Source organism: Theropithecus gelada, chromosome 14, assembly GCF_003255815.1.
Source record: "Theropithecus gelada isolate Dixy chromosome 14, Tgel_1.0, whole genome shotgun sequence".
Taxonomy (NCBI): Eukaryota; Metazoa; Chordata; class Mammalia; order Primates; family Cercopithecidae; genus Theropithecus; species Theropithecus gelada.
In genome coordinates, this window is record NC_037682.1 from 28,729,552 (window position 1) to 28,750,685 (window position 21,134).

A 21,134-nucleotide genomic window follows, 5' to 3' on the forward strand; every position below is an offset into this window, starting at 1 on the left:
GACTGTTTTCAGTTACACAGCTATTAATTCTATCAAACAAATAAAAATGCAAACCAGTGAAGCATTTGAACTCTCCCTACTTACTCCCTATCATTTTTTAAAAACAGATTAACTGTGTACACAGAATCTGTAGGATACACTTATAAGACAAATCTCAGGAAATCCATTGTTTTTAAAATCAGAAAGTTTGCCTTTTCACAACCATTTTTGCTTCTTTTTTTTTTTTTAAGAATTTACAGTTGTGTGGAATTACAAGTAAACACCATACCTTCACCCCCTAACAAAACTCCTATAAGCACACTAACTGACCTCTAGACATTTATCAAGAAAAATCTGCCATACACGTATTTCAACCATGTCCAAAACTGATCTCCTAGCCTCAGAAATGCTATCAACTATACCAATGAGTTATGGGCAGTAACAGCGAGTAATTCAGTGAACATTTTCTTCAAGACTCCTGATACAACTGTGAATCCATAAAGCAGTAGGGTTTCTGAGTCAACTTTATAGCCCTATAATCACACAATATTTCAATCATAAAAGATGAGTTCAAACATAATCCCACCCTCACATAAGATACAGTGTCCCACTAATGGTTACTTTATCTATACTGCATACTATGACACAAAGGCATTCACTCTTAATTAAAGTTGTCCCCTTCTCTCCAACTTCCTGAGCCTGTTAGCCACCTGCACAGCGCACAGGACTTTAAACAATACCAAGAAGTCTACTCTAAAGCAAAACCCACACAGCTGGTTAGGAGCAGGTGTAGACCAACTGAACTAAATCACCTAGGAGTTCATTTCAAAGTGTTTCAAAATGCCAGATCTCGCAAATAAAATCAAACTTTATTTCACTTGGCATTCTCTTAAAAGAAGTAAGATTTTAGATTTGTTTCCCAGCTATTTTGAATTATAAATTCCTAAGGTTGTGGAATAATAAATGGGCTGTAAGAGGTAATATAGTGCTTCCCCAGCTTCCAATTTCACTCAATACTTTATCTGCAATTTTGCCTCAATGTACAAAACATAACATACACATGCACATACATATATAAATAATTTCTTTTTGTCAATATGGTTTCTATACTCAAAGGTAGAAATTAAGAATCAGGTCAAGTGCAATAGCTCGTGCCTGTAACTCCAGCACTTGGGAAGGACAACTTGGGGGAACACTCTAGCCCAGTAGTTCAGGACCACCTGGGCAGTATAGTGAGACCTTATCTCTACAAAAAATTAAATAATTAGCTGAGCATGGTGGTGTCCATCTGTGGTCCCAGCTACTTGAGAGACTGAGGTGGGAGGATGACTTGAGCCCAGAAGGTGGAGGCTGAGTTGAGACAAGATTATGCCACTGCACTCCAGCCTGGGCAACACAGCGAGATCCTGTCTCCAAAAAAAAAAAAGAATCACAAACTCCTTCAAACTCCTTTCCTTCTCTAAAAATAAAATCTTTCAGTAAATTTTTTTCTAGCAAGAAAAATTTTCCAGCCAAACTCCTCTGAAATTTTTTTTCCATTTTGTTTTCAAGCAAAGAATCCACCTTAAATGAGAGAGCATGAAACTTTTATAGGAAGATACTACTCATTCTGGTCAGGTGGCCATATCTAATTAATTGCTTTAAATAAAAAATGTCAAGTCACTTGTCATGTTCTTCTCTTGATAATCCATCATACTAACTGTAAATTGCTTCCTTCTATATATTTCCTCTTCCTTCCTCTTTTCTTTGTCAGTTTCAGTTGTGGCCCTATTATGGAATTCATTCAACAGGCCAAACATCTCCCTTTCCAACACAATTTATCTTACTTCCTCAAAACTCTGCCACTTAGTAAAACAGTAATCATTGTCCATGCTTATCCTAATGCTATGAAAAGTTGCCACTGACATTATTTCAAACACTAATTAACTCACTGAGTGATAATGAAGTTTAAGCTGTTTCTCCATTTATAAAATGGTGATAGAAATGCTTGAGAGATGCACTACAGTTCTTGAAATGCACTGTCATGAATTCTGCCTCCCTCCAACCCACCATGTCCACAGATCCCTGCAGCTGTGTTACCCTTGTCAAGTTATGTAAACTTTTCCGACCCTGAGTAGTTTGAGTGTAAAAATAAAGGGATTGGGCTTGAGGTTGGCTTCCATCTTTTTTTTCCAATTACATTTCCTTTTTGGTCCAATTATTATGCCAGGATATCCCATTACTAAGTTTTTATCTTTCCCATAAAATAAAGGTTGTTTTACTCTGTAATTTCACCGACTTGTATTCTTTGATTGTGTACTGGTTTTTTGAAATTTACTGAAGGATAAATCAATATGTTCTTGTAGGAGTTTGAATTTGATTTTGCCTCAAGGCTTAAAAATGGGCTGAGAAACTTATAACTGTGATTTCTTAATGAACTTCTAAGAACTTTTAAGAAAAGATGAATGTGGCAAGAATATAAGGCATGTTCATCTGCAGCGAAAAGTTGCTTCATTCTACTATTATATATGTTCTTTAAGGCAGTGGTCCCCAGCCTTTTTGGCACCAGAGACTAGTTTCATGGAAGACAATTTTTCCATGGACCACAGTGAGGGGGCTGGCTTCAGAATGAAACTGTTCCACCTAAGATCATCAAGCATTAGATTCTCATAAGGAACACTCAACCTAGCTCCTTTGCATGCGCAGTTTACAATAGGGTTCACACTCCTATGATGATCTAATGCCACACAGCAGATCTGACAGGAGGCGGAGCTCAGGCAGTAAGGCTTGCCAACCTGCAGCTCACCTCCTGCTATGAAGCCCTGTTCCTAACAGACTGCTGACCATACCTGTCCTTGGCCCAGGGATTGGCAACCCCTGCTTTAAGGGCAAGACCTGTGTCTGATTTTTTTTCTAATTCTCCACATGGTTTTATACATAGTAGATGCTCAATAAATATAGTTTACTATTTTATATTTAGTTTCTGAGGAATTTGGGAGATCAGGGACCTTGTATGAGATCACTGTAAGTCTAATGCTCTCCTAACGGTATAGCAAGGACTTGGAGTCTTAAAACCCATTTTCAAATGTGCTACTAATTTCTAGTCTCCTCAGGAGACAACTACTCGTTCAGCAACTAATTATTATGCTAAAAATGGCCTGTTAGTAAAATCCAAAGGCTAAAACTAGACATGTCTAAACCTACCCATGGTTTCTATCTTTGCATTTCTTATTTTATATTTACAGTGGAGACATCCAATATATCAACTTTATGACAGTTGTCCTTATTGTTGCTCTAATTTCAAGTATCTTATACATAAAACACATAAATAGGTTAGAGAAATAACCCAACATCCTTTTGCAGATTAAAAAAATCATCATGGAAGGCACTAGAAGAGATGATGATGCTGTTTAAAGGATGGGTCGACATTTCAAATGATGAGAATCAACCAAGCAATTGAACTACACACATCTGTTTAAAAAAAAATCAACCCTGAAAATATACACACTAAAATTTTGCAAAAAAATTAAAGTAGTCACTATACAAATATATTTACAGCATCTTCATTAGGTAAGATTTACTGTATACATTCTATATACTAGACATTTTAATCCATTAAGCCTTAAAACAACGTAATTACTACTCCCATCTTAGAGATAAGAAAACTGACACTCAAAAAGGTCACAACATTGAAACTCAAACCCAGATTTGCCTACCTCTGTTCACTACATTTTATCACCTCAGCCATATGGAAACTGATCAAATGACCAACAACAGTGGAAGGTCAGGTAAATTATATTACATTTACTTAATGTAATGTTATGCTACTATTAGAAATTATAGGCTGGGCAAGGTGGCTCACACCTGTAATGCCAGCACTTTGGGAGGCCATGGCAGGCAGATCACCCAAGGTTAGGAGTTTGAGACTAGACTGGCCAACACAGTAAAACCCCATCTCTACTAAAAATACAAAAATTAGTTGGGTGTCATGGCATGTGCCTGTTATCCCAGCTATTTGGGAGGCTGAGGTAGGAGAATCGCTTGAACCTGGGAAGCAGAGGTTGCAGTGAGCCGAGATCATGCCACTGCACTCCAGCCTGGGAGACAGACGGGACTCCATCTCAAAAAAAAAAAAAAAAAAAAAAAAGGTAAAGAAAGGTAAGAAATTATAAAGGTAATTTTTTGCTATCCAGATCATTATGGAATATTAATCTCTTCCTTGGCTAAACACTTTACATACATTACCTCATTTAATCTTTTCTCAATAGCTTTTTGAAGTAAATATTTCTATTATCATCATTTCAGAGACAGAGAAACAAAGGCTTAAGTATTAAGATGACTTTACCTGAAAAAATAGCAGAGCTAGCAGAGAAAACCAGGTGAGCTTGACCCCAAAGCCCATTTTCTTAATCATTAAACTGTATTATTACACAGTAGCTGCCTGACATAAAGTTGGTAGAGGGCCTGGAATAATTATAACTCTTTCCTTCTGAGTCTTGCATTAAGAAAATGAGACCACAAAAGAGTACTTCAAAGTTAAAATGAATAGCCCTGGTATTAGTGGTCTCTGCTTTAGGACAAATAATTTCTCATTTGATTCAAATAGTATTTATTTAAACCACAGAAACTGTATGCATTTCTTCTGTGTTTTTCTAAAATGTTTTTAATTTTTAAAAATCAAGTTTTGAACAGATTTCTTTTTATCTTTACAAATAGTGAATTGTGTTGCCATTTTTGCTAGTAGTGAAATAGTTAAATCCTGAGGGTACACCCTGGTGGGTAACTCCCTCAACCATCTAAAGAGAGAGAGAGAGAGAGAAAAAAAAAGGTCATAGTCAGTTACTCCCATTAGATCAGTGTTCATGAGAACATCTGCAGGCACACATACACACTCTCTTTACACTCAGCCTTCTGCTTGCCACAGTCATAGTGCGCAGTCAGTGAATCTTCCCCAGGTGCTGACAATTAATACCTGGTTTAGCGGCAAAGATTCAGAGAGGCGTGAGCAGCCCCTCTGGCTTTCAGGTAGGTCTGATACCTTCATTTCTACCAAAGCTAAAAAATGGGAGCCTATGTTCATAAACTTTAAGGGAATGAAGATGCCACACTTTGACAGTGTGTTAGTTACAAATGGATTTGGTATCTAGATAGGGAAGGGATGAGTAGAATTTGGAAAATGTGGGGCTTTCTGTTCTCTGGCAGCTTCAGGGATTTAATTCTTAGGCCTTTAGAGCACTATTATTAATCTTAGTACATAAATCGTTCTCTGGCCTAAGTATAGGAAGGAAGATCTAATCCTGCTTTTACTGCCAGCAAAAATAAAATAATGTATGCCTCAAACCTGATTAACAGTGCAAGATAGTGTTATTCACACATTAAATGCCTGAAGTTACTTACATGAGGTTACCTGCTACTCTGGAGCAATCAGGAAAACATGGCCAGCACAGATCAGCAAGATTTAATGTTTCAGAGTACAGTATCTTTCTTTGGAAAAGAAAAAGTCGGTTCAGATGTGGGGAACTATAAACCCAGACCTCATATCATGAGTCCTTTTATTATACTCAACTATGCCCTAGCATCACAGTGAATAAATGAAAATCTCCCTGCTGAAGAATGTTAGCATGCGGTTGGGAAAATTGTATATATTTATTGGTCCTATATTTCTGTCCTTTACAAAGAATCTTTAATGTGTTGACCTTGAAACCTCCCTCAGCTGAAGAACACGGTCTCATTTTTTTAAATCTGTCTGTTTTATATAGCCTATTAAAAGGAAAATACTTCAGTAGGTTATTTTAGATATAGTATAATCATTCAAAAACTCTTTTTAAAAACCAAGATGTGACTAATACAGTCATATTGAAACCATGGAAGAGAAACAATAGTCTACTCCAGTGAAAAATATATTCAAGTCAATAAAGCAAAATTTCAAAAACTAAATGGGCAAAATAATGTGAAAACACTTTCCATATTCCTGTTTATTCTTTAAATGCATACATCATCTGGTTAAAGTGAGTAATCTAAAAATTACTCACACCTTAACTGTGTTACAAGAGGAGGTAATTCATCTTAGCAATAAGAAACTTTACCACTGTTTTTAGGGTCTTGAAATTATGAAATGAGCCAAAAGCAGGGCATCAAAGGGAAAACAGGTCAAAAGCCCTATTTCAAAAATCTTTAGGGCCTAGACTAAGTTACAAAAATGGACAATCCTCCTTACGTCTTGCCCAAGAAAATGTTTCTGTGTAATCTACAATAATCATGTTTTCACTTATGAGAAGCCAAAATTCCTACAGCAACCTTAAAGCGAAACCAAAGGGTGACAATGAAAACATAGTTTTAAAAGCAAGTGTTCTTGAAAAATCCCTTTGTGGGATTTTTCAAGTGGTAATGGAATCCATTACCACTGTATGGCTTGCCTTGTATCTCAGAAGCGGTCACCACAAGTGTTTGAAACCAGCTGGCCTTGGCTTCAGTGTTCCCCCTACCCAAATTGGAACAACTCTCTGATCATAATCACTCAGGCTGAGTGTAATCACCTACAGTTTTCTGAAGTGAGGGTCAATAAGGTCTCCTTTTACTTTCCATGAATAGCATTTTTCATAGTTGCTCAGATGCCTTCACTCATGTAGGCTTGAGTAGGCCATGATATAAATAAAACACTGCCCAGATTATTTTTAAGCAGGACAGGTTGCTGAATGTACAACTGAGGGAGCGAGGCTTGCTTTCATAACTTTGATAATAATGCTTCTCAGACACCATTTCCTCACCTGCTTTAATAACCCACCAGATAATTGTTAAAAGATCACCCCCTTAGGAGTCTCCCAAGTAGACTAAAAATAATAACTACAAGAGATTATTTAGCAGTAAATTACAGCTGATCTACAGAAGTTCTTAAAGCAAAAAAAAAAAAAAAAGAAACCCACCAACATCTCATTAGAGTGACCAGAGATTCTAAATAGTTCAAGGAATCTTTGCAGAAGGAATAAAGATAAATTAGATAAATTATAGTACCGACTAACATTTATTGAGTGTTTATGTGCCAGGCACTGTTCTATTTGACTTACACATGCTATCCCATTTATTTCTCAAAACAGCCCAGTGAATAGATACCAAGATTATCCCCATTTTACAGATAAAAATAACAGAGAGAAAAATAACTTGCCCAGGGTGGTTACACAGCAACTAAGTGTTAGAGCCTAATTTGGACTCAGAGAATTCAACTTTAGGGCCTGTATATTTAATGAAGGTTAGACAAAGGGTGACAAAAGGAATAAAATATTAACTATCTTCTGTTAATAAATTAACTACTACCAGCACCCTCATCATATATGTTTATCCAATTCTTTTTAGTTCAAATGTTTATCTATCTATACCCATTGACCCGATTCCCAGATCCTAAAGCCCCTTCTCATCCTCTCCAACCTTATCAACTGCCATTACTGGCAGGTGCGTATGCACTAGACCTTACTTTTTGGTAAATTTTTTAAAAATCATAATAATAACTATCATCTACTGTGTGCAAATCCCTGTTCTAAGTGCTTTACGTACATTCAACTATTAATCGTAACTGACATCAATATACGAGGTTGGTAAAATTATTATCTCAGTTTTCAGATGAGGAAACTGAGGCACACAGAAGTTAAAGAACTTGCCCAAAGTCATGTAGTTAGTGGCAGAGCCAGGATTTGAATCCAGCCAGTAAGCATTCAGAGTCCATACTCTTAGCCATTGTTTTATACCGCTTTTGAACCACATTAAGAATTAACTCTTAAAAGTCAAGTATTCTGTACTATTTTGTTTCCTTTAATATTTGGTGCACAGGACTTCACACTGCAAACAGGCAGTGTATTTCACGTCTCTCTAAGGTAAACAATAATAAAATAGAAATTTATCAAGCTTCCTTCATCTAGTAAATATTCTTTTTGTTGTAACACAAGTATGAAATCCTGAATAATTCAAACATTTCGCTTCTTAGTCCCTGCTTTCTTACTACAGAATTATTAAAGAATTACCTAAAAGTTTTTGGACTGGAAAGATGTGAAAAAGCCACTAACTCTATTTTCCTAGAATGAAGATGAAAAGGAGATGTGTTTAGGAACCTTCTCTGCTTCCCTAAAAGAACCCTAAAAACAGTAGTAAAAACAGTGAAGAAAACAAAGGGCCTTTTGTATTTCAATTACTAAATGTAGAAGTGGTAAAAATCATTAACAGGCAATGTCTCCCCTGCACTCGAGGGATTCAAAGACCCATCTTTCTGTTCTGTAAGACAGTCACGGCTTTTGTAACCTCGGTGACCCCTTCAACCTCCCGCCCCCAAGCACCTCCGAGGTCCTCAGGGGTGTAATTTTGAGTCGCGCTCCTAAGCATCCAGACAAGCAGGACACCGTAACGACATCTCTGCCGGGAGTCCCTTCAGACTGCGGTCTCCAGGCAACCGCACTCCAACAGAAGCAGTTGTGCTTCCTACCGGGTCACCTGTTCAAAAGTCCCCAGGAGAGGCTCCAACAATACCAGGATAGCGGTTTGCCCGACACCGCTCCGGGCGCTGCAGCCTTCCGGCAACCCGGATGTTGGGTCGGTGTAGCCACTCTCACCTCCCATTCCCTAGTTTTCCTCCTTGGCTCCCATCTAGTCACTTCGCACCTTCCGCTAGTCTTTATTCAGAGACACATTCCAGGAGTCCCCTCTCCCAGAGCAACAAAGACAGATTTCCAAAGCTACACATCCCAGAGAAAACGGATTCTTGGGAAATGTGGTTCTTTCAGCTGACGCGTGGTGACTCTTTAAGGAAAAGGACTACAATTCCCAGAAATCCTAGGGAGAATAGTTCGTGGCTAAAACATGTCCCAGCTCCTTGGATGGCATGGCAGTAAAGGTTCTGTGGCTCTTTACTGACCTAACTCCTTGGATTTTCCTCATTCAGTCCCACTGCAAGCGTGTGGGAGGACTTTTAAAAAATGCTATTTACATGTGAAGGAATCTAAATACGATTATTTATATGAAGCGATCTCTAAGTAATTTTATTTTATAATTCTTTCAGACAAAAATCTACATGCCATCAGAAAATATGTCTCTGCAGATGGTAACAGTCAGTAATAACATAGCCTTAATTCAACCAGGCTTCTCACTGATGAATTTTGATGGACAAGTTTTCTTCTTTGGCCAAAAAGGCTGGCCCAAAAGATCCTGCCCCACTGGCGTTTTCCACTTGGATGTAAAGCATAACCATGTCAAACTGAAGCCTACAATTTTCTCTAAGGATTCCTGCTACCTCCCTCCTCTTCGCTACCCAGCTACTTGCACATTCAAAGGCAACTTGGACTCTGAAAAGCATCAATACATCATCCATGGAGGGAAAACACCAAACAATGAGCTTTCAGATAAGATTTATGTCATGTCTATTGTTTGCAAGAACAACAAAAGAGTTACTTTTCGCTGCACAGAGAAAGACTTGGTCGGCGATGTTCCTGAAGCCAGATATGGTCATTCCATTAATGTGGTGTATAGCCGAGGGAGAAGTATGGGTGTTCTCTTTGGAGGACGCTCATACATGCCTTCTACCCACAGAACCACAGAAAAATGGAATAGTGTAGCTGACTGCCTGCCCCATGTTTTCCTGGTGGATTTTGAATTTGGGTGTGCTACATCATACATTCTTCCAGAACTTCAGGATGGGCTATCTTTTCATGTCTCTATTGCCAAAAATGATACCATCTATATTTTAGGAGGACATTCACTTGCCAATAATATCCGGCCTGCCAACCTGTACAGAATAAGGGTTGATCTTCCCTTGGGTAGCCCAGCTGTGAATTGCACAGTCTTGCCAGGAGGAATCTCTGTCTCCAGTGCAATCCTGACTCAAACTAACAAGGATGAATTTGTTATTGTTGGTGGATATCAGCTTGAAAACCAAAAAAGAATGATCTGCAACATAATCTCTTTAGAGGACAACAAGATAGAAATTCGTGAGATGGAGACCCCAGATTGGACCCCAGACATTAAGCACAGCAAGATATGGTTTGGAAGCAACATGGGAAATGGAACTGTTTTTCTTGGCATACCAGGAGACAATAAACAAGTTGTTTCAGAAGCATTCTATTTCTATACATTGAAATGTGCTGAAGATGATACGAATGAAGAGCAAACAACATTCACAAACAGCCAGACATCAACAGAAGATCCAGGGGATTCCACTCCCTTTGAAGACTCCGAAGAATTTTGTTTCAGTGCAGAAGCAAATAGTTTTTATGGTGATGATGAATTTGACACCTATAATGAAGATGATGAAGAAGATGAGTCTGAGACAGGCTACTGGATTACATGCTGCCCTACTTGTGATGTGGATATCAACACTTGGGTGCCATTCTATTCAACCGAGCTGAACAAACCCGCCATGATCTACTGTTCTCATGGGGATGGGCACTGGGTCCATGCTCAGTGCATGGATCTGGCAGAACGCACGCTCATCCATCTGTCAGCAGGAAGCAACAAGTATTACTGCAATGAGCATGTGGAGATAGCAAGAGCTCTACGCACTCCCCAAAGAGTCCTACCCTTAAAAAAGCCTCCAATGAAATCCCTCCGTAAAAAAGGTTCTGGAAAAATCTTGACTCCTGCCAAGAAATCCTTTCTTAGAAGGTTGTTTGATTAGTTTTGCAAAAGCCTTTCAGATTCAGGTATATGGAACTTCTGAACCTATTTTAAAAATCATAACATTGATTTTAAAAACATGTTTTTATTTTTGTTTATTTTAAATGCCTATGTTTTCTTTTAGTTACATGAATTAAGGGCCAGAAAAATGTGTTTATAATGCAATGATAAATAAAGTCACTCTAGAACCTATACATTTTGAAAATATTTTACCCGAATACTCAATTTACTAATTTATTCTTAACTGAGAATTTCTGATCTGACTTTTTTTAATTCACCAAAACTTAAACACCCAGAAGCAGTAATAATCATCAAGGTATGTTTATATTTCTTATATGAGTCTTGGTAACAAATAACCTATAGAGTGGTTATGACAAATTTAGCCAATAATGAAATTAACACACAAAAGAATTAATTATTTTGTGCAATATAACAATTCAGCAGTTGGCCAAAACTTAAAAGCAAGATCAACTACATCCCACATCAGTGTTCTTTATATACATTCGAGCAACCCCTTGGATTATGCTTATGAACAAGTTAGTTCCTCATAGATTTACAGATGTAGATATAAATATAAATATACATATACATATGGATAGATAATGTTCTCCACGACATGAACGAAGAAATAAAGAATTTACATCAAATTTGATATGTTTTCTTGAATTATTTGTGTGCATTTTCTTTAAGGATTTCCCCTCCCCATTATATGATGTATGAATGATGTGCCAAAGTCAGTCATTTTAACTAATTATTTGTGGGCATTTTCATGGAAAATTGAAGCCCATTGCTCTTAGTACTCTGGAAAAAGGAAATGAGTAAGAATACAATAAGAAAGGCCCACCAAATAAATCTCGTGGAGAATAATAATATTGATTATTTCCCAAAATAATATGTTAGAATTTCATCGCATTTACAGGCAGAAGATTTAAATAGAGGAAAAGAAATGTATTTGTGTGCGTGTGTGTGTAGTTAACATGTGGAGATTGCTGCCAGTGAATATTATAAAATCAGTGATCTTGCCAAGGTTTAATTAGACACTCGCTAGGATGAAACTAGTTGAAATGACTGTTAATTTTAAGGTTTCAAGACATCGGTTGATAGCTAGATTACCTTAAAAACAAATTTCTTTCCTCCTGGAATATTTTCCTGAAAAAAAAAAAAAAAAACATTTTTCTGGAAAAACCTTAACTTAAGAGCTTCAGCCACAGTTACAGTGAAGACTCTTACTCTTCACTGAAAGTCTACAGTGTGTAAGGTACAACTAGCAAATTTAGGGGAAACATGAATTATACAAGAGATGAAACGCTGAAGCACAAGTTCTTCTGCTGATAGTTCCATGTGCCAGATACTGAAGTTAATTTTTATAAACTGAATCATGTTTACTCTGTTTCAATAATGTTGCTCGCTGAATATTCCTGTTGAACAATTTTTGCATGTTGATTCGATCTTTTGTTGTTTCCATCACCTATGTAAAAATAATAAAATATAAAAATCTTCTGTTTATATTGATTTGCTCAAATTATTAAGATATGTTACCTGGCCGGGCGCGGTGGCTCAAGCCTGTAATCCCAGCACTTTGGGAGGCCGAGACGGGCGGATCATGAGGTCAGGAGATCGAGACCATCTTGGCTAACACAGTGAAACCCCGTCTCTACTAAAAAATACAAAAAACTAGCCGGGCGAGGTGGCGGGCACCTGTAGTCCCAGCTACTCGGGAGGCTGAGGCAGGAGAATGGCGCAAACCCGGGAGGCGGAGCTTGCAGTGAGCTGAGATCCGGCCACTGCACTCCAGCCCGGGCGACAGCGCGAGACTCCGTCTCAAAAAAAAAAAAAAAAAAAAAAAAAAAGATATGTTACCTAAATAAAGGCAAAATTAAACTAATTTTTTCAGGGTCAGTCCACTTTGATTTTTTTTCTATTTGTTAGTAGAAAATGGCACAAGTTGGAGCAAAAATATGCTTTACAGAGTCCAAAAGTGAAATTTCCCCAAGGAGTAGGTATATTCTGTCTTCTTGATTTGTCTGCAGTGATTCGGTGGCTAAAGAATTATTACCACATATTTATTTTGTAGCCAACGAATCCAGATATGGTAATCTAAGTGATTCAATTGTGAACTCACTGAGTTTCTTAGTCAAACTCAGATTTCACCAGCATAGCTGCTTTTGGGGGAGGGTGTGTGTGTGTGTGTGTGTGTGTGTGTGTGTCAACAGCATGCAAATTGGTTATACAGATTATATATTTGAGTAAAATTAAGTCTTTTTTATGTCATCTCAGCAATCAGTTTATTCGGTGTGACTTTAAGATAATGTCATTGCTTTTCTAATAAGCTAATGCAAACATTCAAATGAGCCACGTTAGAAAAGCAGACACCTATTTCAGCAATATTGCCTTTGCCAAAAATGTTTCAGGGACTCACATTTCAATCAATCACTTTCAGAATCCATGGTTCATTCCCTTGAAGATGTTCAACAGCTGTACCTCTTTCTTCATTAAAGATGGATTTAATTTCTGGAAACAGACAAGTGTCATTTGAAATCCAGCAGAGTGAGATTTTCACATTACACTACCACTTTAGGTCAAAAACAAAGTGTGAATACAAGCTAACAAAATGGATTTTCTGATATGGCTTATGAATGGGTTTTAAAGGAAAGTCCCAAAATTGTTTGCACAAGACTACAGGAGTAGTATCAAGAAATAAGTATATGGCTTCCCAAGGTAATCATTTCAGGTGACTATACAAGTCTGTAAGTACAGGTGAGTTCAATGTTTTAGGGGAAAGGGAAAGTATAAAGAAAAAGAAATTGTTATTCCAAAGGCTCTGGGGAGAGATGAAGCTTGTCACATTTGAAGAACTGAAAGGTCAGCCTGGTTAAAACACAGTAAACAAGTAGGGGTGGAATGGCATGAGCCCAGAGAGCCTGGCAGGGCCTAGGGATCCAATTTTTCATCAGTAAAATAAAATCACTAAGGGCCAAGCACATTATTATAAACTGAAAAATAATGTATACTCTTGTTATATGTGTATTCAAAAACATAGTTTCATTATTCTCTATCATTGTGAAATAAACGCAGACACTGAGTAAAAATTATTTAAGAGGGTATTTGCCAGAGATTTTACCATAATAAACATACATAATACACATTCCAACTGACAAATACAAAATCTAGACCACACATCATCAAGGACTACATAAAAATATTTTAGGTAGCCTAAGTTCTATTCACTCTTTATATCCTAGTTTAGATACATCCTCCCTCTAGAAGACTTCTCTGAACCCCACTATCTTTTACAGCTTAAATACTCAGGGTACAAGAAATAAACTTGGCTGTATTTTTCTCTAACTCAGCTTACATACTATTATGCATCTCTTTGACTGTATGCTGGAAATATAATTTCAACAATTTTAGAGTTCTACCTATCTTCACCCAACTTTTCATCCAAGTTCCAGGGAGAAATATAATGCTGAGTTGTCAGGAGAGGGGTGATGAAAGGTGAAGTATCTGGTGCTTAGGGTCATCTTTCCTCCTCATCAACTTCAGCTACAGCATCCATCGCCATTATCAGACTTGGAGGATGATCCTGAATTGCAGCTCAGTCTTCACTGCAGTTCGTCCTTATGTCTAGCCCTCTCTAAGCTGCTTTCTGGTCTCTAGTGAGCTAACATGATGACAAGGAGATCATTCTGCCTCTTCCTTTCCCAGCATGGCCACAGTTCTCTGTTTGGGACCATCTAGGAACTTGTTTATTTCTGTACCTTTCTTGGGCACATCCTACTACTGTTGCAGCTTTCTGGACCACAGATTCTCGTCCAAACTATCACTGGCTAAACACACATCACCAACATTTCACCTCTGGATGTTACTTGTTTCCTAAGCTCTATCACGGAAGATGCACATCCCCACTGCTCCCAACTCCCAGAAACTAATCTGGGATTCCTAGTGCTCTCTCCAACTCCACAGCTCAGCCCAAGGTATATGGTATGAAGAATTCTTTTCCCGGGGACCCACACTGTCTGCTCACTCCATCTTTGTCTCAAATTCACTTCTCAAAAATCTTTATCTAGGCATGGAAACAGTTTCTTGTCATGTTGCTTACCAAATACATATTGATTGCGTGAAAGAATGACTATTGAATGACTGAGGGTGTGACAGAATAGCTCTTACTCATCAGATACTCTTCAAAACATAATGCTAATATTTTCCATTTTTTTCCATTTCCCCATGAAGCATAGACTATTTTTCCTTTTTCTTTTTTCTTTTTCTTTCTTTTTTTAGATTTCTTTCTTTTTTTAAGATATGGAGTATCACTCTGTCACACAGGCTAGAGTTCACTGGCGCCATCATGACTCTCTGCAACCTCTAACTCCTAGGCTCAAGAAATCCTCCTACCTCAGCTCCCAAGTAGCTAGAGCTTCAGGTGCATACCACCATACCCAGCTAATTGTTTTATTTTTTGCAGAGATGGGGTCTCCATATCTTCCCCAGACTAATCTTGAACTCCTGGCCTCAAGCAATCCTCCTGTCTCAGCCTCCTAAAGCACTAGGGTTATAGGAATAAGCCACTGCACCAGCTTCCTAAGCATAGACTTTTCACACTCAAATCTTGGATAAAAGAAAGATCTAGGAGGAAAACTAGTCAAGTACTATCTAGCAGTATTATACAACACAGAGTCCATCACATCCTCCTTGGTGCTGCTTCAACGCCTTGTAATTATTTCTGTTGTTACACCTAAATGAGTTAAAAACTACTACTTGGTAAGTATTCTAAGTGTCTGGCTCTTCCAACCAACTATGAGTTTCATGAATACTAGAACAATGTTTTTATAATTTTTATGTCAAGTACTTAACATAATGCCTGGTATACCTTAGGTAACATGTTGTTAAGCTGAATTTAATTAAATACGTTACTGAGTTGTATCTGACTTTTATTGTGAGTAACCAAAGTGATGTATACTTTTTCTAGCATAACACTAATTGTACTTTGCTACATTTGTTATAACTACTTATAACTTATCTTTTCCTCCTTTTATCTCTTAGTTCCATCATGACAGAGATCTTAATTATTTATTATTGAATCTCCAACATCCAGCAGAGTGACTACTGCTAAACATACATGTGTTTATACAGATATGGCATATATATATATATACACACACATATATATATACACACACATACACACACACACAAAGAGAGAGAGACAGTAAAAACTTAAAGCAACTAAAGAAGCAAGGGATATGAGCTTAAAGGAAACCAACAAACTTCTGGCTGATGGCAAAGGTAAGAATAAGAAAATATGTATTAGGGTAATTAACACTAGCTGCAATAACGAAAACTCTCAAACACTTCAGTAAGTCATTTAAAGTTTATTTCTTGCTCACGGAAAATCCAATGCAGGTGTTCTTATCAGGTTATTCACCTGAGTGACTCTCCTCCAGGATTTGTCTCAGGGGTCCAGGCTTTTTCTCTTTGGCAACTCTAACATCTCTATCTCCATCGTGTGTCCTCAAGACTTCAGATACAAAAAGAATAAAAGAAAGAAAGAGAAAGAGAAAATGTGGGGAAGGCACATTCCCTTGTAAATATTTCAGCCTGCAAATGATACATCATTTTCTCTGACTTTCATTGGCAAAAGCTAGTCACATGGCCCCATCTAGATGCAAGAAGGCTGGGAAATGTAGTTTAACTATGTGTCTATAAAAGGGAATTATAAGTGTCAAGCATTTAGCCAGCATCTGACACAGTAGACATTTTAGACATTCCAGCTGCAATAGCCCCATTTGCCCTGAAATAGTAATGAAAGGTACTAGAATGGCTCTTGTAGGCTACAAACAAAAGTACGTGCTGTGTGATACGGTTTGGCTCTGTCCACACCCAAATCTCATCTTGAATCCCCATGTGTTATGGGAAGAACTGGTGGGAGGTAATTGAATCACGGAGCAGGTCTTTCCCTTGCTTTTCTCATGATAGTGAATAAGTCTCACAAGATTTGATGGTTCTATAAGGCGGAGTTTCCCTGCACAAGCTCTCTCTTTGCCTGCTGCCATCCATGTATAAGACATGACTTGCTCCTGATTTCCTTCTGCCATGATTGTGAGGCCTCCCCAGCCATGTGGAACTGTAAGTCCATTAAATGCTTTTTCCTGTATAAATTACCCAGTCTCAGGTTTGTCTTTATCAGCAGTGTGAAAATGGGCTAATATACAACCTGTGCATACTCATTGCCACTGCTTTTATTACCTTTTATTACCTTTTGCAACCTCCTAACTGGTCTCCCTGCCTTTGCCTTGTCTCCTTCCAGTCCTCTAACTGTGCTGAAATGACAGCAAACATTCAAAAATAAAAGTCTGATGTTTCATTGATGAAAACTCTTCAGTGGCTTCCCATCTTCCATGAGGAAAAAAAAAAAAAATCCAAATGCCTCATTATGGCAAGATATGACTCTGTAGGCCATCCTTCCCTTCTACGCACACCCCTGGTACTTACTATCAATGCTGGAAATCCTCCACCTGAAAAGTCCATCTTCCTGGTTAATAACTATCATCTTTCAAGATTTAGTTGTTCTCTGTAAAGCCTTTGGTTTAAAAAGTGTGGAATACTCAACCCTCTATCCAAACCATCACTTTTCATAGCACCTATCAACTTATAAACATTTATGTATATGCCTGATATTCAAATAGAGAAGCTATTTGAAAATAGGCTTCTTAAAAGAAAGTTTCTTTCTCAGTTGCATGTTCTTAACAGAAGGCATAGAGTCTCGTACATTATAGTTGCTCAATGAATGTTCATTGAATTAAATTAAGTTCCATCTATATGGACTGAAATTTATTCACTTCTGCAGCTATTGTCTTACTATCTTTCTGATTCTTTAATACATGAAAGAGGAGCTGTGGAAATAAATTATGTGTTCTAAATATCTTGATCAATTAAAATATCTCACAGAACTTGGAAATCAAAAGTACAGCAAAATTCACAGAAGATGATGAGCTCTTAGGTTATATTTATTCTCCTTTCTGGTGAAAAGAGTTCACACAGGATTAGAATAGATATCATGGTAAATTTTGATAGAGTAGACAGCCGTTGTAATACACAATGACAAGAATTCCACATTACTTATATGCCACAAAATTCCACTCTAGCATAGAATATTGCTTTTTGGCTTGGACTTCACCATAGATGATAACACATTTTCCAAACCTAATTCTGTCAAGAAACATCTAACATTGCACACTTACTTCTAAGAAAACCAATTCCTCACCCTGTCTCCAGATATCAATCCAAAAAAATGTGTGTATTCACTTAAATCACAATTTGTGAGAATAGAAAAGAAAAGTTATCAATACTACTCCTTTTAAGAGGATGGTTAAGAATAAAAATCTCCTGAATCCATGGCTCAATTCCTCTACCAGTAGGCTTATTCAGGGTATACATCAGTCAGCATTTATTGAAAATCCAGGATTGACATTAAATATTATGAGACCTGCAAAAGAAATATAAAACATAAGCCTCACCTTTAGTGAATTTATACTCCCACTATAGAATGGGGAAAAGTGGCAGGACAAGAGAGTTGTGGACAATAAAATAATAGACTCAAATTTGAAACTGTGTAGTCCAGGCTGTCCGTGCAATAACAGTTCATTGTTTTCTTTAATGTGGGATATACTGGGAAAATTAAGAAATTGGGCTAAAATATTTCCAAGTTTCCTTTGTTTTCTTTAGCCCTGCTGAAGAGATTTTGTGATCAAGATAACTGGAAATGTAGAAAAGACTATTTGAAATGCTATGCAAAATGTATAGTGATAACTTAAAAGAGGCAGGGTTTGTGTGTGTGCAAAAGATGGCTAAATCATCAATTTTCAATTATGAAAAAGTTTCAGTTTCTTGAGGAAAAGATGAAAAAATGTCTATGTGAGATTAGGTATTTATTTAGACCTGGATCAGACCTTAGTATAAAAATAATTTGCAGGTGTTGGCCTCCAAGTAAGTTGGTATGTATTTTGCGATGGTACAAATACGTTGTCATCATCAAAAAGAAGAAAAAGATGATATAAAGGCCAAAAGGGGGAAAAAAGAAAATTTCCAAAGAAAGAAGGAAAAAAGTCAGGGAAAGAAACACTGACTTCATGAAAGAAAAAAAAAAAATGATGCTACCAAGGACAGAGAACCTTCCTTCATCTCCTCCTGCCTAGAGTTGGGCACAGTCATTTAAAGGAGTGAGACATGTGAGTCAGTAGGCAGGTATCATTGAGGAGAAAAAAAATGCTTGAAATTGCTACCCCATCATTTAGCTTCATTTGCATAACCCTTCTCAAACTTGGATCAATTCCCTCATACTTTATAGCTTCCAAAAGTATTTCACTCGTGCCCCACTGCTGTTGTGGTGTGGATTGCCTCATTGGCCCGCCTCAAACTCTTCAGTGATTTTTTTCCTTTGCACTTCTGACAGCACTCAAGTCCATTGGGTCCTGCATTATAAGACCTCTGCCTGATTCTCCAGAGCAGCTCCTCCTTCAGGTGGCTCCTGAACACTTACCTTCCTTCAGTTCTTAAACACTGACAATTGCTCTCCCCTCACAGAGTCTTTCCACAGACTAACTTTACTCCAGGTCTCTCACTCCAGGTAACCTACCTGACCTCACCCACTCATTTTCCCAGTCTCCACTAAAAAGTTCCTTCTTCCTAGATGCTTTCTCTGATACCGCAGGTTAAATTCTATTGTCCTATTGTACTTCATACTGCACCTATTATGCTCTGATCACATTTAGTGTTTTTCCTTCATGACACCTACTAGAGTGTGTGGCAGTGCATTTAGAGTCCTATTGTTGATTTGAAGTCTATCTCTCCCCAGCTGTTTGTGAGCAGAAACTATGTTCTTCACCACTGTATCTCCTCTGCCAAGCCCACATTGCCCACAGAAGGCATCCTACAAATATATATTTAATATATAGGCTGAAGTAACTAGAAAGGGTGAGAAGGATGCAGACTTTACCTGGGTCTTAAAAGGTAAGAAGGTGCTACATTCTGAAAGGTAGAGGTAGCATCCAAATATTCAAATGTTTAAAAACCCAGGTCCAGAGGCCTCCAGCAGTGCTGCGAGTTACTTGCTGGATTGTGGAGCGATCCACAGTTCCTGAAAGATAGAGTAGGGCTGTGAGAGTAGCAAAAGGGCACTTGGGTCTTGGGCCACAGGCTATTTACCTACAAATACAAACATATTTCAATATTTTTAAAAAATGGTATAGCTGTAGAGAGACAGCCAGACTGAATCTCAGCCCTGACTGGAAGGGAGCTAGGAAACGTCCAGCTAAGGTGGGTCTATGGTACTTAAAAATGTGTGGATGTGGCTCTGCCATTTTCTAGCTGAGGTAAGCTTCAGTTATTTCAAGTGTAACATGGAGATAATAGGAGTATCCACTTCAAAAAGATCAAATAAGAAAATGTATGCAAAGTGGTTAGCACACAAAAAAGTTTGGTAAATGATAGCTATTATTACTATTATTTATTATTATTATTATTAAAAGCACTGACTAAAAGCACTCGGACTGTAGCCAGTTCTGCCATTTTCTGAGTGACCCTGGAAAAGTCAACAACTCTGACCAAAATTTTGAGTATATAAGTGATGCTGTTCGGATGTTTGTTCCTCCAAATCTCACCTTGAAATATAATCCCCAGTGTTGGAAGTAGAACCTGGTGAAAGGTGATTGGATCCCGGGAACAGATCCCTCACGAATGGCTTGGTGCTCTCCTCATGATAATGAGCAAGTTCTTGCTCTAAAAGTTCATGCAAGATCTGGTTGTTTAAAGTGTGGAGCACCTTACTCCCACCCCTTGCTCCCACTTTCAGTATGTGACACCAGTGTCATGCTTTCTGTACAACCTGTAGAACTGTGAGCCAAATAAACCTCTTTTCTTTATAAATTATCAAGTCTCAGATGTTTCTTTATAGCAATGCAAGAATGACCCCATACAGAAATTGGTAACAAGGAGTAGGACATTGCTATAAAGATACCTGAAAATGTGGAAGTGGCTTTGGAACCGGGTAACAGGCGGAGGTTAAAATTGGAAGAGCCTGGAGGGTTCAGAAGAAGACAGGAAAATGAGGGAAAGTTTGTAACTTATTAGAGACTGGTTAAATGGTTACGATCAAAATGCTGATAGAGATATGGATAGTGAAGGGTAGGCTAATGAGGTCTCAGAGGGAAATGAGGAAGCTACTGAGAACTGGAGTAAAGGTCACCTGTGTTATTCCTTAGCAAAGAGCTTGGCTGCATTGTGTTCACATCCTAGAGATCAGTGAAGGTTGAATTTAAGGGTGATGACTTAGGGTATCTAGTAGAAGAAATTTCTATGCACCAAAGTATTTAAGATGTAGCCTGGCTGCTTATAACAGCCTAAGATCAAATACAGGTGCAAAGGAATGACTTAAATTTGGAATTTATATTTAAAATGATAGCAGAATGTAAAAGTTTGGAAAATTTGCAGCTTGACTTTGTGATAAAGGAGGAATTCAAGCACCTACAGAG

General features: G+C 37.8%; 2 protein-coding genes across 8 annotated transcripts in view; one reads left to right on the plus strand and one right to left on the minus strand.

The window, feature by feature from the left end:
• C14H11orf74 (chromosome 14 C11orf74 homolog) overlaps positions 1-8,762 on the minus strand; it is a 61,730-nt gene extending 52,968 nt beyond the window's left edge. Inside the window, exon 1 of one of the 4 annotated variants that reach the window (XM_025358181.1) lies at positions 8,602-8,762. The gene's annotated coding sequence lies outside the window, so the exon portion shown is untranslated. Of the gene's footprint in view, positions 1-8,279 lie in introns of all 4 variants that reach the window. The other 3 variants (XM_025358182.1, XM_025358184.1, XM_025358183.1) reach the window with 3 other exon arrangements.
• RAG2 (recombination activating 2) lies at positions 4,806-11,255 on the plus strand. 4 transcript variants are annotated; one of them, XM_025358180.1, is made up of 3 exons: positions 4,806-4,983; positions 8,193-8,388; positions 8,999-11,255. In XM_025358180.1, exon 3 carries the CDS (start codon positions 9,011-9,013, stop codon positions 10,607-10,609), a length of 1,599 nt encoding a protein of 532 aa, XP_025213965.1. In that variant the 5' UTR covers positions 4,806-4,983; positions 8,193-8,388; positions 8,999-9,010; the 3' UTR covers positions 10,610-11,255. The 4 variants fall into 4 exon arrangements, 3 of the variants coding, with proteins under 3 accessions (XP_025213965.1, XP_025213963.1, XP_025213964.1); XR_003115740.1 differs by lacking the exons at positions 8,193-8,388; positions 8,999-11,255 and adding an exon at positions 8,026-8,123; XM_025358178.1 differs by lacking the exon at positions 8,193-8,388.
• The last annotated feature ends 9,879 nt before the right edge of the window (positions 11,256-21,134 follow it).